The 18,004-nt window shown below is 42.0% G+C and overlaps 1 protein-coding gene across 2 annotated transcripts in view; it reads right to left on the minus strand.

Moving 5' to 3' along the window:
* Positions 1-13,562, minus strand: part of LOC121569218 (LIM zinc-binding domain-containing Nebulette) — a 148,715-nt gene extending 135,153 nt beyond the window's left edge. The window contains exons 1-2 of one of the 2 annotated variants that reach the window (XM_041880000.2): positions 13,224-13,562; positions 11,907-12,001 (exon numbers count right to left, since the gene is read on the minus strand). In XM_041880000.2, coding sequence (XP_041735934.1) covers positions 11,907-12,001; positions 13,224-13,292 — 164 coding nt within the window. In that variant the 5' untranslated portion in view covers positions 13,293-13,562. The remainder of the gene's footprint in view (positions 1-11,906; positions 12,002-13,223) is intronic. The other variant, XM_041879999.2, reaches the window with a different exon arrangement.
* Between the last annotated feature and the right edge of the window lie 4,442 nt (positions 13,563-18,004).

Here is an 18,004-nt window from a genome sequence, read left to right on the forward strand (position 1 = left end):
GCATAATGCAAGGGGCAAGTTAAATTGTCAAATTAAATTGGTCTGCCATTCGCTATTAAGGCGAATGGCATGATTGAAAAGCACCTTTGCTAATATGTTAACTGAGAAAAAATGTACACAAAAATGATATATGATGGAAATTAACATTCCAGATTGTTTACATGATTGTCTCTGTTCTCCTTTGAAAGCCACAGAGGATTACATCTATTCATATAGGCCTCCCTGAGCAGTCTTATTGTAAATTACACCACTAGGTCTACTGGAGAAGCCGGTAAGGATGATGACCTGACATTAGCTTGGACATTCTGGGCCAAATCTTATCTTCAGATCTGCACTACAGATCACCCTGTTGTGGGAGAACTTTCCTGCAATGTAACAATTGTAAAACCTGTAGTGTTTTTTAGGTTTAAAAAGGCTTATGAAGTTTGCAATTTCCACTTTGAAATTTCAGACTTGATTTTCCTTTACGAAAAATGTATCAACCCCTACAAAAATGTCCATAAATTATAATCCACATAATAATTCACATTTCCTGTTACTGCAGGATTATTTTCCTGCTGTAGCAACCTGGCTCAAATTAACATCCTACATCTATAACTCAATTCATCGCACACAACTCTCACAAGCATTAATGCAAGATTTACCTGCAAGTTTGGTTCCTTCTCCCTCTCTAAGCTTAGATATTCAGACATGTAGTTAGAAGATCACAACATTAAATTAGCCAACCTTTCCCATCAGAAACAAGCTGCAATGTTAAAGCCAGAGGTGGAAAAAGTACCCAATTGTCATACTTGAGTAAAAGTAAAGATACCTTAATAGAAAATGACTCAAGTAAAAGTGAAAGTCATCCAGTAAAATACTACTTGAGTAAAAGTCTAAAAGTATTTGTTTTTAAAAATACTTAAGTATCAAAAGTAAATGTAATTGCTAAAATATACTTAAGTATGAAAAGTAAAAGTAAAAGTATAATTCATTTCAAATTCCTTATATTAAGCAAACGAGACGGCATCATTTTCTTGTTGTTTATTTATTTACGGAAAGCCAGGGGCACACTCCAACACTCAGACATCATTTACAAATGAAGCATATGTGTTTAGTGAGCCTGACAGATCAGAGGCAGTAGGGATGACCAGGGATGTTATCTTGATAAGCGCGGGAATTGGACCATTTTCCTATCCTGCTAAGCATTGAAAATGTAACGAGTACTTTTGGGTGTCAGGGAAAATGTATGGAGTAAAAAGTACATTATTGTCTTTACGAATGTAGTGAAGTAAAAGTAAAAGTTGTAGTGTTTGGCATTAATTTAGGACCTGTTGCATTTTTGGAACTGGGGGTCTCACAGAGGAGCTAAGGCCTCAATAATCAAAATGAGCAGATAAAGCAGTCTATAGCGAAGCTCTGATCATTGATCCCAGGCTCAGCCATCAAGTGAGCCACTTCACTGGTCCTTCCGTTAGTCCCCAGGTGTTTCTCAATTGTCTTAAGTCAAATAAAATCAAATAAAAGGTTATTTGTCACATCCGCCGAATACAACAGGTGTAGACCTTACAGTGAAATATTTACTTACAAGTCCTTAACCAACAATGCAGTTTTAAGAAGAAGTAAAAAATAGATAAGTAAAGAATAAAAATTACAAATAATTAAAGAGCAGCAGTAAAATAAATGCAAATAGTCCGGGTAGCCATGATTAGCTGTTCAGGAGTCTTATGGCTTGGGGGTAGAAGCTGTTAAGAAGCCTTTTGGACCTAGACTTGGCGCTCCGGTACTGCTTGCCGTGCAGTAGCAGAGAGAACAGTCTATGACTAGGGTGGCTGGAGTCTTTGACAGTTTTTAGGGCCTTCCTCTGACACTGCCTGGTATAGAGGTCCTGGATGGTAGGAAGCTTGGCCCCAGTGATGTACTGGGCCATACGCACTACCCTCTGTAGTGCCTTGCGGTCGGAGGCCGAGCAGTTGCCATACCAGGCGGTGATGCAACCAGTCAGGATGCTCTCGATGGTGCAGCTGTATACAGTGAGGGAAAAAAGTATTTGATCCCCTGCTGATTTTGTACGTTTGCCCACTGACAAAGAAATGATCAGTCTATAATTTTAATGGTAGGTTTATTTGAACAGTGAGAGACAGAATAACAACAAAAAAATCCAGAAAAACACATGTCAAAAATGTTATAAATTGATTTGCATTTTAATGAGGGAAATAAGTATTTTTATATTATATTATTATTATTATAATTATAAGTATTTGACCTCTCTGCAAAACATGACTTAGCACTTGGTGGCAAAACCCTTGTTGGCAATCACAGAGGTCAGACGTTTCTTGTAGTTGGCCACCAGGTTTGCACACACCTCAGGAGGGATTTTGTCCCACTCCTCTTTGCAGATCTTCACCAAGTCATTAAGGTTTCGAGGCTGATGTTTTGCAACTCGAACCTTCAGCTCCCTCCACAGATTTTCTATGGGATTAAGGTCTGGAGACTGGCTAGGCCACTCCAGGACCTTAATGTGCTTCTTCTTGAGCCACTCCTTTGTTGCCTTGGCCGTGTGTTTTGGGTCATTGTCATGCTGGAATACCCATCCACGACCCATTTTCAACGCCCTGGCTGAGGGAAGGAGGTTCTCACCCAAGATTTGACGGTACATGGCCCCATCCATCGTCCCTTTGAAGCGGTGAAGTTGTCATGTCCCCTTAGCAGAAAAACACCCCCAAAGCATAATGTTCCCACCTCCATGTTTGACGGTGGGGATGGTGTTCTTGGGGTCATAGGCAGCATTCCTCCTCCTCCAAACACGGCGAGTTGAGTTGATGCCAAAGAGCTCCATTTTGGTCTCATCTGATCACAACACTTTCACCCAGTTCTCCTCTGAATCATTCAGATGTTCATTGGCAAACTTCAGACGGGCATGTATATGTGCTTTCTTGAGCAGGGGGACATTGCAGGCGCTGCAGGATTTCAGTCCTTCACGGCGTAGTGTGTTACCAATTGTTTTCTTGGTGACTATGGTCCCAGCTCTGTCGCAGCCGGCCGCAACCGGGAGACCCATGGGTGGCGCACAATTGGTCCAGTGTTGTCCAAGGTAGGGGAGGGTTTGGCCAGCAGGGATGTGGGTTTGTTTCCCACGGGGGGCCAGTATGAAAAAAACACACAAAAAAACGTATGCATTCACTAACTGTAAGTAGCTCTGGATAAGAGCGTCTGCTAAATGACTAAAATGTAAAATGTTGCCACCTTCTCACCAAGCTGCTTGGCGATGGTCTTGTAGCCCATTCCAGCCTTGTGTAGGTCTACAATCTTGTCCCTGACATCCTTGGAGAGCTCTTTGGTCTTGGCCATGGTGGAGAGTTTGGAATCTGATTGATTGCTTCTGTGGACAGGTGTCTTTTATACAGGTAACAAGCTGAGATTAAGAGCACTCCCTTTAAAAGTGTGCTCCTAATCTCAGCTCATTACCTGTGAAAAAAAGACACCTGGGAGCCAGAAATCTTTCTGATTGAGAGGGGGTCAAATACTTATTTCCCTCATTAAAATGCAAATCAATTTATAACATTTTTGACATACGTTTTTCTCGATTTTCTTTGTTGTTATTCTGTCTCTCACTGTTCAAATAAACCTACCATCACTGTAGCTACTGACTGTCACGGATTCAGCCGAGGCTGCTCCTCCTCCTTGCTCGGGCAGGCTTCGGCGTTCGTCGTCACCGGAGTACTAGCTTCTACCGATCTATGTTTCTGTGTTCTACTTGTCTTGTCTTTATTGTTCACACCTGGTTCCCATTAGGTATTGATTACTTCCCTACTTAACCCTCTGGCTCCCACTGTATGTTTTGAGAGTTTGTTCATGTTTGGTTGTCATCTGGTGAGCGGATTTGTTTCCTCCCTGCGTGGAGGTTATGTTATTTACGTTACGTATGAGTAAAGTATGTTTTCGATTAGCTCTGTGTCCTGCGCCTGACTTCGTCCTACCACATCACACTGACACCCTGACACTGACCCTGGAACTGTCCCTGTATATAGCTACTGACCCTGGAACTGTCCCTATATATAGCTACTGACCCTGGAACTGTCCCTGTATATAGCTACTGACCCTGGAACTGTCCCCATATATAGCTTACTTACTTTCTAGTGTTCTTCTTATTTCTATTTCTCATGTGTTTTTTGTTCTACTTTACTTTATTTTATAGTACTATACAGTATACTGATATTGATTACTGCATTGTTGGGAAAAGAACTTGCAAGAAAGGCATTTCACTGTACTTGTGCATGTGACAATAAAAACGTGAAACCTTTACTGATCTGAAAAGACAATTTAGGTGATAGCAATATGGAGGACGTTGTGCCTGAACGACCTGGAAATCACTTTCACCTGTCCCGTTTGTTGATGTTACTGTAGAAGAGGCAAGGAGATGAGGTGAAGATGCAGTCTTTTTGATTTTAAGATGCACCCCTCGTGTTAAGACAGCAGGTAAACCTTTGTGACAGAGAGGATTATCAAATGACATGCTTTGATGCAACACATACAGTTGAAGTCGGGTGTTTACATACATTTAGGTTGGAGTTATTAAAACTAGTTTTTCAACCACTCCACAAATTTCTTGTTAACAAATTACATTTTTGGCAAGTCGGTGAGGACATCTACTTTGTGTATGACACAAGTAATTTTTCCAACAATTGTTTACAGACAGATTATTTCACTTATAATTCACTGTATCATAATTCCAGTGGGTCAGAAGTTTACATACACTAAGTTGACTGTGCCTTTAAACAGCATGGAAAATTCCAGAAAATGATGTCAATGGCTTTAGAAGCTTCTGATAGGCTAATTGACATCATTTGAGTCAATTGGAGGTGTACCTGTGGATGTATTTCAAGGCCTACCTTCAAACTCAGTGCCTCTTTGCTTGACATCATGGGAAAATCAAAAGAAATCAGCCAAGGCCTCAGAATTTTTTTTGAAGACCTCCACAAGTCTGGTTCATTCTTGGGAGCAATTTCCAAACGCCTGAAGGTACCACTTCATCTGTACAAACAATAATACGCAAGTATAAACAACATGAGACCACGCAGCCGTCATACCGCTCAGGAAGGAGACATGTTCTGTCTCCTAGAGATGAACGTACTTTGGTGCGAAAAGTGCAAATCAATCCCAGAACAACAGCAAAGGACCTTGTCAAGATGCTGGAGGAAACAGGTACAAAAGTACAGTGGCTTGCGAAAGTATTCACCCCCCTTGGCATTTTTCCTATTTTGTTGCCTTACAACCTGGAATTAAAATGGATTTTTGGGGGGTTTGTATCATTTGATTTACACAACATGCCTACCACTTTGAAGATGCAAAATAAAAAAAATTGTGAAACAAACAAGAAATAAGACAAAAAAAACAGAAAACTTGAGCGTGCATAACTATTCACCCCCCCAAAGTCAATACTTTGTAGATCCACCTTTTGCAGCAATTACAGCTGCAAGTCTCTTGGGGTATGTCTCTAAAAGTTTGGCACATCTAGCCACTGGGATTTTTGCCCATTCTTCAAGGCAAAACTGCTCCAGCTCCTTCAAGTTGGATGGGTTCTGCTGGCGTACAGCAATCTTTAAGTCATACCACAGATTCTCAATTGGATTGAGGTCTGGGCTTTGACTAGGCCATTCCAAGACATTTAAATGTTTCCCCTTAAACCACTCAAGTGTTGCTTTAGCAGTATGCTTAGGGTCATTGTCCTGCTGGAAGGTGAACCTCCATCCCAGTCTCAAATGTCTGGAATACTGAAACAGGTTTCCCTCAAGAATATCCCTGTATTTAGTGCCATCCATCATTCCTTCAATTCTGACCAGTTTCCCAGTCCCTGCCGATGAAAAACATCCCCACAGCATGATGCTGCCACCACCATGCTTCACTGTGGGGATGGTGTTCTCGGGGTGATGAGAGGTGTTGGGTTTGTGCCAGACATAGCGTTTTCCTTGATGGCCAAACAGCTAAATTTTTGTCTCATCTGACCAGAGTACCTTCTTCCATATGTTTGCGGAGTCTCCCACATGGCTTTTGGCAAACACCAAATGTGTTTGCTTACTTTTTTCCTCAAGCAATGGCTTTTTTCTGGCCACTCTTCCGTAAAGCCCAGATCTGTGGAGTGTACGGCTTAAAGTGGTCCTATGGACAGATACTCCAATCTCCGCTGTGGAGCTTTGCAGCTCCATCAGGGTTATCTTTGGTCTCTTTGTTGCCTGTCTGATTAATGCCCTCCTTGCCTGGTCCGTGAGTTTTGGTGGGCGGCCCTCTCTTGACAGGTTTGTTGTGGTGCCATATTCTTTCAATTTTTTTGTAATTTAATGGTACTCCGTGGGATGTTCAAAGTTTCTGATATTTTTTTTATAACCCAACCCTGATCTGTACTTCTCCACAACTTTGTCCCTGACCTGTTTGGCGAGCTCCTTGGTCTTCATGGTGTCGCTTGCTTGGTGGTGCCCCTTGCTTAGTGGTGTTGCAGACTCTGGGGCCTTTCAGAACAGGTGTATATATACTGAGATCATGTGACAGATCATGTATCACTTAGATTGCACACAGGTGGACTTTATTTAACTAATTATGTGACTTTTCCGTAATTTATTTGTTCGAATTTCTTGAAACAAGTTATTTATTTCATTTCACTTCACCAATTTGGACTATTTTGTGTATGTCCATTACATGAAATCCAAATAAAAATCAATTTAAATTGCAGGTTGTAATGCAACACAATAGGAAAAACACCAAGGGGTATGAATACTTTTGCAAGGCACTGTATCTATATCCACAGTAAAATTAGTCCTATATCGACATAACCTGAAAGGCCGCTCAGCAAGGAAGAAGCAAGTGCTCCAAAACCGCCATCAAAAAGCCAGACTACAGTTTGCAACTGCACATGGGGACAAAGATCGTACTTTTTGGAGAAATGTCCTCTGGTCTGATGAAACAAAAATAGAACTGTTTGGCCATAATGACCATCGTTATGTTTGGAGGAAAAAGGTGGATGCTTGCAAACCGAAGAACACCATCCCAACCGTGAAGCCCGGGGGTGGCAGCATCATGCTGTGGGGGTGCTTTGCTGCATGAGGGACTGGTGCACTTCACAAAATAGATGGCATCATGAGGAAGGAAAATTATGTGGATATATTGAAGCAACATCTCAAGACATCAGTCAGGAAGTTAAAGCTTGGTCGCAAATGTGTCTTCCAAATGGACAATGACCCCAAGCATACTTCCAAAGTTGTGGCAAATTGGCTTAAGGACAAAAAGGCAAGGTATTGGAGTGGCAATCACAAAGCCCTGACCTCAATCCAATAGAACATTTGTGGGCAGAACTGAAAAAGCGTGTGTGAGCAAGGAGGTCTACAAACCTGACTCAGTTACACCAGCTCTGTCAGGAGGAATGGGCCAAAATTCACCCAACTTATTGTGGGAAGCTTGTGGAAGGCTACCCGAAACGTTTGACCCAAGTTAAACAATTTAAAGGCAATGCTACCAAATACTAATTGAGTGTATGTAAACTTCTGACCCACTGGGAATGTGATGAAAGAAATAAAAGCTGAAATAAATCATTCTCTCTACTATTATTCTGACATTTCACATTCTTAAAATAAAGTGGTGATCCTAACTGACATAAGACAGGGACTTTTTACTAGGATTAAATGTCAGGAATTGTGAAAAACTGAGTTTAAATGTATGTGGCTAAGGTCTATGTAAACTTCCGACTTCAACTGTAACTAATGGTTTTGCTTTTGTTTGTTCAACTATTCATGCATAATATTCTTCTTCTATAAAATATCCTATGCCTCAGATCTATGCCTTTTCACAGCTTTTCAGTTCTGGGTCATCTCATAAAAGATTAGTCAGAGAGTTACATAAGTTTCCCTCATATGTATGTATGTGTTGCGTACAATGAAACGTCCTCTTATCTTGTGTGTTTGAAATGCTACTTAGCTTTTGGGGCATTTGTCATGTCCCTCAATGGCAGTAGTTACAAAATTGCACTACACGAAAGGCTCAGAAATGGCATACATCTTTGCATCATCACTTTCTAATGAGCAGTCAGACATTAGATAACATACTGTAATTATTCTAACTTAAAAATAAATATGAATATAAATATTTTACAGAGAAATTTGCATTTAAAAGATGGAAATGGCATGACTGAACATAATCCATCCTCTACACTGCAATACTACACTGCAAGAGTGGATGCTTAAATATTAGTGATGAACTGGGCACACAGTGTTACACAGGTTTATTTAAAAAGAGCCAGGAATGGCAGATTAAATATTTCCTCTTCCCCTGACATATAATTGACTTTTTCCTTGACCTGCAGTGAGCTCAAAGCATTGTCTATTAAAGGGGCAATATGCAGTTGCTACATCACTTATAAATTAATGATATGTACACATTGATTCTTGAAGAATATAACTTATAAATACCTCATAAGCTTAGTTTAACTGTCATACTATATAGCCTAAAAACATTTTAGTTAAAACTATAATTTTTGTATCATGGATGGTCAGTCCTTGCATCCATAGCTCTGTCTATGAATTTGAGAGTGGTTACACTTCTCCAGCCCCATCCCTCAGCTTTTTACTGAAACAGGGGAGGGGAGAACGCTTTGTTATTGTTCCTACTGCTGATTGCCACTTTAAGTGGAGGTGAACGCTGGACCGAGTGACTCCAGGGTCTCACTTGGTTCATACTACCCCAGGACAGACTGTAAGTCGCTCAGTATAAGACTAAAATGTAAATGTAAGGCACAATCTGTAAGATTTTAGAGTTTATTACAACTGTATTACTGTATCATGACCCAAAATCTGACACAACATATGTGTGCATACAGGGAGATACTGGAGAATCCAAGAGCAAAAGTATTCTTGCTTTCACTTGATACAGTACATAGACACAGAGGAAGCCAGTGGGATAAGTATCCATTAATGCAACTTGGTAGATTCTGTCCTGAGACTCTGAAAGAGAAGCTTTACCATGGAGGTCAAAGGCTAAGTAGAATTCCTTTTCCCCAAAATGTTGAAAGAGAGAGAGAGAGAGATAGAACAAAGAGAGAGAGAGAGAGAGAGAGAGAGAGAGAGAGAGAGAGAGAGAGAGAGAGAGAGAGAGAGAGAGAGAGAGAGAGAGAGAGAGAGAGAGAGAGCAAAATAGAGAGGGTGAGAGAAAGCAAGAAAGAGAGTGAGAGCGAGCAGGAGAGTGAGAGAGAGAGAGAGAGAGAGAGAGAGAGAAAGAAAGAAAGAGAAAGAGAAAGAGAGAAAGAGAGAGAGAGATGTATACTGCACCAATGTGTAAATGAAGGTAGCAGAGGGCTGAACATGTATTGCACTAAATAACACACAGAATCCTAAGAGAGTTGAGCATGTTGATTGTTGATGTTGGGGGGGGGGGGGCTGAATCCCGGCACAGTGCTGATAATGTGCTTTTCTAATCCTTCCGCAATTTTCTCTTTCATCTTCCCCCTGTTAAAAGACGGGGCAGCGAGGAGCTTGGGATACAGAGAGAGAGAGAGAGAGAGAGAGAGAGAGAGAGAGAGAGAGAGAGAGAGAGAGAGAGAGAGAGAGAGAGAGAGAGAGAGAGAGAGAGAGAGAGAGAGAGAGAGAGAGAGTCCCAAGAACCTCGGTTATTATAAGAACCTTTGAGGAATTGATCCAAGGTTTGGAACCTGTGGGGGTGGGGCTTAATTAAAAGAGTTCACCACCCCAATACATTTAGGAACACCTTAATTTCAGTGATGCTGAATATCACCAGGACAAAGTGTGTGCGAGTTTTCAACCATGTGCATCCAGACACAAACTTGTGTTAATTTCGGTTAATTTGATTTCAGGCACAGTTTAACATCCGTTTAAATTATCTTTGTATTGGCCCCATCAATTGAAATAATGAATTTGCAATGCTATTGGGTGTGTGAGAAAGGTAGGACAAAGTGTGTTCTGTTTGTAGACTTAGAGGCTGTGTTTCGGTAGACTTTCCTGTATGAATTTATAATGCAGTCCTTTCTTGGGGATTTCTCTAAACAAATGTGTTGAAGCGGCATGCAACAAACAAGATATTTGATGAAAACATTTTTGGGGCATTTCTACTGTGTGTGTGCGTGCTGATAATACAGAAAATAAATATTGTGTATGGTTGATATATTGTTCAAATGAAAGCTACATTGAAACTGCTCATTGGCAAGAGTGGTGGCCTACCTTTACACACAACCCTATCAATAACAACACAAGGACAGCACATTCAATGTACTTTAAAATGCTGTTATTGAAATGCTGGAGGTGTTTTCCTCTTCAACAAACTGCACTATAGTTCCACACTAGCATCAGACCCTTGATCTCACCCACACTCGTTCAGGTAAGTGGGTGTCCATACACCCCTTCCCTGCAGATCTGAACAAGAGCTCGGTAGAGGTAACCAAGCACATGAGCTGTGGTTTATGTAAGGGATAATCAACGAGGGGCTATGTGTTCTATGGAAAATAATGAATGACGTGGAAGGTGTGTTCCACAACGGGCTAGCGGAGTGGAACTGACCTTCCACGGAGTTGCATTATTTTCAAGAGAACGCATAGAGCCCCAAGTTGATTATCCCTTTTACACCATTGCTATAATTTAATACATTTGCAGCTAGAAATGTGTTCATTTGCTGGTAGAAATGTGTTCAACATCCACTGAAGTAGCTAGCAAGTTTACTAGATAGCTACAGTAGTTGCCATGGTAACCACACAAACGGTCCTAGGTTGCTATTATAAAAATCAAATTCAACAATATCAATACTGTTTTCAATTCGACTTTTGCTTTCAAAAGCAGCTCAAATAAAACTTGTAAAAATGAACTATAGACATTAAATTCTACCATGCAAATATGCTGTCCGTTATAGAGAAATAATGCATGCTCTAGAATGCCTTTCAAGCCAATCAGAAAAGAGTATTCAACAATGCCATGGTATAAATAGAACAAAGAATGTATTATGTCATGTGCTCTTAAATGTAAATGACAGTAATTGCACTCCTGTAATTGTGTTTATAATATAATAATAATAATAATATGCCATTTAGCAGACGCTTTTATCCAAAGCGATTTACAGGCATGCGTGCATATATTTTTTGTGTATGGGTGGTCCCGGGGATCGAACCCACTACCTTGGCATTACAAGCGCCGTGCTCTACCAGCTGAGCTACAGTGTATTAATCTTCCGTACGCTACTGCAAGAGCCTCTAATAAGCCAAGGGCTGTTTATCTGAGAAGTAAAGAGAAAAGCAAAGCAGAAAACCAGTCAAAAGCGTTGGCCCTCCATCTGCTTTCATGCTGGGGGACTGAAATAGACTTGTTGTGCTCTCTGATAGAAGGCCCAACTTGCCATGTTGTTCTATGCAACAGGCCAGTCTCCAGCCTACGCTTTTGATTTCTCATCTGAGAGCTTTGCCCTAAGAGCCAGGGAAAACCAGACACATCTGGATGTCATGAGTGTGTTTCAGATGTAACAAGCCTGAGATTACTAGTAGATTAATCAGGCTTTGGAGACAAGGACAGACATGGGCCTCCTCTCTCACATGTATGCAGTATCTCTCCTGTACTGTAACACTGACTTGTTAGGAAATTCTCATCTGGACTCAACTCCATTTTTCTATGTTCATGGGAATCGAACCTGGTCTCGCTCTCACCAGCCCAACACCTTAACCATTAGACCAAGAAGATATCCTCATGGGCAAGGGTGAAACAGTGTCAGGCAGGTCCACCTAATCACGAGAGCGTGATTCCAAATCACCTCCACTATTAACGCATTGCCCATTAACGCCCATTGCCCATACCCTACTTCTGCCACTTAATCAACAAAACTGTTTGAGACCACTGACTTAAGCCCTAAAACCAAAGCATATAAATAGCTAAAGCAACAACTGTACTCACGCATTGCAGTAGGGTTTCTTATCATAGCCTTTGTAGTTCTTCATGTTCAGGGTCATTTTGCACACCTCGCAGTGGAAGCATCCTTTATGCCAATTCTGGAAAGGAAAACAGAAATGATATTTCAATTCAGTTTGGCCTTGTGCTGGTGCTCAAATTTGATCATCGTGAATGAATAACTGCCTTTATTAGTTGAAAGGCGCAGAGACATGACTGATATTCCAGATTTCTATTATCACAACCAAGAGAAGTGGTTCTAAACAATTAAGTGAATAAAGGTCCCAAAAGAAGAAAATAAAAAAGCTCTCTTAATTAAACAAAGGTTACAGTATCTATTTCAACCCATCCTTAGGTAATTGCTGATTCTAAATTGAGCAAATGATTGAACTAAGAATATGTCTCTGGTGTATGTGGTAGGTTTCAGAGCTGTACAATAGGCCATACATTTGGTTGCAGATATACCTGTGCTACGACTGTCCACTGGCGTATCGGCCATAGATTTGTTTGGATGGGTGACAGACAGTAGTCAATGCCCATGATGTGTTCAATTTCATTGCTTGTGTGTGATGTAATGTAAGTGTGATGTAATGTGTGTGATGTCCTTAGAAGGTGGGCCACATTGGTACCATAAGGCCATTAAGCCAGGACCAGGGTTAGGGGTTTAGATAATGGGTAGGCCTGCAGGAAAAGCAGTGCCAAGGGTTGAAGGTTTACAAAAGGGGTCAAAATAAAGGTTATATAGGGTTGGTTTAGCAGACATATGATGCTCACTTTTATTAACCTGTAGTAGTAGTAATTGTAGGCTAGTATAGACCTAGGCCTGATTTAGACATCAATAATACAAAGGGCTATTAAACGATAACTAACTAAGGGTTGTCCCCATAGGAGAACCCCTTGAATAACCCTTTATGGTGCCATGTAGAACCCTTTTTGTTGTAGGTAGAACCCTTTTGGGTTCCATGTAGAACCCACGGTTCTACCAGGAACCAAAAATTGTTATTCTATGGGGAAAGCCGAATAACCGTTTTGGAACGCTTTTTTCTTAAGAGTGTAACGTTATGCTACAATAGATACGCTATTATAATACACCTATCATCAGAATAACACAAGCTATCCAAAACCACAACAACAAAAAACTAACTTTTGGCATAATCTGGTTTTGTGTGTATCAGTGCACTCACTGTTTTGTGACATTAGGTTATGTGCCCAAAGATACGTTTGAATCGAAGTTTAAAAATCCACAAACAGACTCCTGAAATACAGCGCAGTCAATTCTGATATAGAGAACAGCCTAACAGTGCATTGAAATTGTGATCTGACCTTATCAAGGCAGTTGACTTTCTCCGTCGGATAGACAATTTTCCCACAGCGTGCGCACGGTGGGTTCATTTTCAAATATGCGTCTTTATTCCACACGACAATAAATCCAATATATTCGTGCGCAATAGTTGTTCAAAACCTGGTAACAGCTCTGTATCATATCCCGAGGTCAAGTCGGTAAAAATAAATAAAGTAGCGCGTCTCTCTCTGAGTTGTGCGTCTCGCAAGTGCGTTCGCACAGTCACTATCCTGTCCTGAGTGGATGCCGCATTAAAATTGCACAGACGTAAACTGTGGCTGCTTGTGTGACACAGCACCTACCACGATCCAAGCTGTTTGATTCAGCAACGAGACGACAGCGCCAAGCCAGGACCACATGATGTTCATGCATTCGTAAAGAGAGAGAGAGAGAGAGAGAGAGAGAGAGAGAGAGAGAGAGAGAGAGAGAGAGAGAGAGAGAGAGAGAGAGAGAGAGAGAGAGAGAGAGAGAGAGAGAGAGAGAGAGAGATGGATGGAGAGAGAGAGAGAGAGAGAGAGACGGAGAGAGAGAGATATCCCTTAGACCAAAATCCCACTAATTTACCATGCCTGCTTCTTTTTGCCTGCTTTTTCGTACATCTGAAAAGGGTAGGGGATTTAAAAAAACATTGCAAATTAAAAACCACCTAAAGACCTAGTCATGATTCCTGCATTTTCACAGACCCTGTAACCAACATACAGTTATCAGGTCTGTGTAAATGGTTGTCTGCTTTTTTACAGGTAAATTCATGAAGACTTCCATTGTTTAACACCTCTCTAATTTGAAAGGCAAACAGACCCCATGGTTTAACAACCAGAGTGGGGTTGGGGTGGGGGGCCAGAGTTTTTCCTGATCTGGTAGCTAACTTAACCAACTCCGGACCCTAGTTATACGGTATGACATAGTAATTAATCAGCTGTAAAAGTCAGTTTTATATGAGCTATGATGGGACCAGATTATTTTTCTAATCAGGTCATATGTTGTTGTTGTTGTTTTTTACTCCTGGCCCTACGGAGGATGAAAACATTAAAACCCTGTCAAACTGCAGCAACCTTGTACCTGTTCTGGCTCTGTGCAGGCCAGTCAAGTTCTTCCACACCGATCTCGACAAACCACTTCTGTATGGACCTCGCTTTGTGCACGGGACATTGTCAAGCTGAAACAGGAAAGGGCCTTCCCCAAACTGTTGTAACAAAGTTGGAAGCACAGAATCATGTACAATGTCATTGTATGCTGTAGCGTTAAGATCTCCCTTCACTGGAACTAAGGGGCCTAGCCCGAACCATGAAAAACAGCACCAGAACATTATTCCTCCTCCACCAAACTTTACAGTTGGCATTATGCATTGGGGCAGGTAGCGTTTTCCAGGCATCCGCCAAACCCAGATTCGTCCGTCGGACTGCGAGATGGTGAAGCGTGATTCATCACTCCAGAGAACACGTTTCCACTGCTCCAGACTCCAATGGCGATGAGCTTTACCGCACTCCGGCCGACGCTTGGCATTGCGCATGGTGATCTTAGGCTTGTGCGCGGCTGCTCGGCCATGAAAACCCATTTAATGAAGCTCCCGACTAACAGTTATTGTGCAGATGTTGTTTTCAGAGGCAGTTTTGAACTCGGTAGTGAGTGTTGCAACCGAGGACAGATGATTTTTACGCGCTATACACTTCAGCACTCTGCGGTAGACGTTTCCACTTCACAATAACAGCACTTACATTTGACCGGGGCAGCTCTAGCACGGCAGAAATTTTATGAACTGACTGGAAAGGTGGCATCCTACGACGGTGTCACAATGAAAGTCACTAAGCTCTTCAGTAAGGCCATTCTACTGCCAATGTTTGTCTATGGAGATTGCATGGCTGTGTGCTCAATTTTATACACCTGTCAGCAACGGGTGTGGCTGAAATAGCTGAATCCACAAATTTGAAGGGGTCCACATACTTTTGTATATATAGTGTATGAATTATATTAAAAAACTAACGGGGGTCCTTTACACAGACAAAAAGACAACTGCAATCGGACAATAGAGCTAATAACAGGGCTGATCTTGCTTTATGCAGTTTCTGCCATTTATGAATGTGTTATTCAATGCGTTTCTATGAGCTATAGTAGTAAAGGCCAAATTCTATATTTTATATATCTAATTGATCAGCTGTTGTCAAAGCTGAAATGAGTGTAACATCCAGGCATTTAAAGTGTACTACATTTTCTAAAATGTCACATACTATAAAAAGTTATTTTTTCGCATACTCAAATGGCCTACTATTTAAGACGCAAGTATGGGTATTTGGACACGTACAGGGTCTCAATTTACTGTTGAGCATTAGAATAGTTGAATACACAATGTGCACGTTCGAAATTTGGTTGTGCATCAGCAGTTTTTCTCTTATTTTGTCAGTCACAGCCTCTCCTTCAATTTTCGTCAATTAGAAAATAAACTTATATTTTTTACAGTTAATATACCACATCTTCTGTCTGAAATTGATATATAGAGTGCAAGACCAGACTAAGCAAATTAAATGCAACACAAGCTTATTCATTTAATTAAAGCACTGTTGAAAGCCGATTAATTGTTGTCAAAGGCCACTAAAAAGAAGCACGTTGTGACTTGTTAATGTTGTGTCAAAGACCAAGCATCATACGAACGGTTATCTTTGCATCAATTATCTTCACAATCTTTTATTTAATTTCACAAACTTTCTCTTTGCAATCTTTTCATTTAAGAAGGCTCATAATTCACAATCATAATAACTGTGTTTCCACCTGAGTGGCAATCCTTCATCTGTGGACCAGCATCACAACTGTAACAGCACAGGCATAACATTTCCCATGTTAATTTGTGTAAAAAGAAAGAGACTAGCAGCCTTACATGACAAATTCAGTGGGAAGAAGAAGATCAAAGGGTCCCATCCTGGAGTTTTTGTTCATATGATTGCAAGTTAGTCATGAAATATAATGCCGACCACATAGCCTACACAACAACAGCTCTAGAAATCCCATGTCATACTATTTTTGGCCATACAGAATCAGATACATGGGCTACACATGGGCTGAGGACAACGAGGGCTATGTGCTTATGTCTCCACGGAAGACGTATGTAAGTCATTCAAATGTGTTAACCCTCGCAAGGCAGATGGACCAGACGGCGTCCCTAGCCGCGCCCTCAGAGCATGTGCAGACCAGCAAGTTGTTGTGTTTTCTGACATTTTCAATCTCTCGTTAGCTCAGGTCGTTATCCCCACCTGCTTCAAGATGTCCACTATCATCCTCGTGCCCAATAAAGGGAAAGTAACTGAACTGAATGATTACCAACCCGTAGCACTCACTTCCGTCATCATGATGTGGTTCGAGAGGCTAGTCAAAGATCATATCACCTCTTCCCTCCCACGACACACTTGACCCTCTCCAATTCCCTCTCCTTCCGCCCTGACAGATCCATGGACGACGCAATCGCCATCACACTGCACACTGCCCTCACCCACCTGGACAAAAGGAATTAATATGTGAGGATGCTGATCGTCGACTACAGCTTTGCCTTTAATACCATGGTGCCCTCCTCTAAGCTCACCACAAAGCTCACAGCCCTGGGACTGAACTCCTCCCTATGCAACTGGGTCCTGGACTTCTTGACGGGCAGCCCCCCAGGTGGTGAAGGTAGGCAATATACTCCTGCCTATGCAACTGGGTCCTGGACTTCCTGACGTAGGCAACATTACCTCCTTCACACTGATCCTCAACACGGGAGCCTCACAAGGGTGCGTCCTCAGTCCCCTCCTGTACTCCCTGTATAACCACGACTGTGTGGCCTCACACAGTTCCAACTAAATCATCAAGTTCGCTGACTACATGACAGTAGTTGGCCTGATTACCAACAACAGCGAGACAGCCTACAGAGAGCAGGTAGGCACTCTGACGGCGTGGTGCCAGGTAAACAACCTCTCCCTCAACGTCAGCAAAATAAGAAGCTGATTGTGGACTTCAGGAGGAACCAGGCTGGGCACACCCCCATCCTCATCAATGGGGCCGCCGTGGAGACAGTAAAAAACGTATAATTCCTCGGCGTACACATCTCCAAGGAGCTGAAATGGTCAAACCACACCAACACCATGGTGAAGAAGGCACGACAGCGACTCTACAACCTCAGGAGGCTCAAGAAATGTGGCCTGTCCCCGAGGGGGCCTCTCAGTGTTCTACAGGAGCACCATCGAGAGCACAGGGATGGCAACTCCACTGCTGCTGACCGTAAGGCTCTACAGAGGGTGGTACGCTCAGCCGAACGCACCATCGGGTGAACACTGCCTGCTCTCCAGGACACCTACAACACCAGGTGCCTCAGGAAGGCCAAGAAGATCATCAAGGACCTCATCCAACCGAACCACGACCTGTTCTCTCCGCTTCCATCACTCAGACACGGGCAGTATAGGAGCATCACGGAAAAAACTGACAGACTGGCCAATATCTTCTACCCCCAGACCATCAGGCTGCTGAATAGCCATTGTTTCATTCACTTCTCTTTGATCTGCACTGTTGGAGCTCGGAGCTTAAAAATGTCACTGTACCCTGTAAATACATCTGCGACCCTGTGCATGTGACAGATAAACTCATCCATCCATCTACACATACTGAGACAGAGGGGAGCTGTTTTGCTCGCTCGAATGCTTTCTCCAGTGAGATTAATGTGTCTTGCTGTCTGCGCGGGTCTTTTTCAAATTATAAATATTAAGAGACCCCCCCCCCAAGGCATGCAAGAGATCAGAAGCAG

This window comes from Coregonus clupeaformis, chromosome 7 (genome assembly GCF_020615455.1).
Source record: "Coregonus clupeaformis isolate EN_2021a chromosome 7, ASM2061545v1, whole genome shotgun sequence".
NCBI lineage: Eukaryota > Metazoa > Chordata > Actinopteri > Salmoniformes > Salmonidae > Coregonus > Coregonus clupeaformis.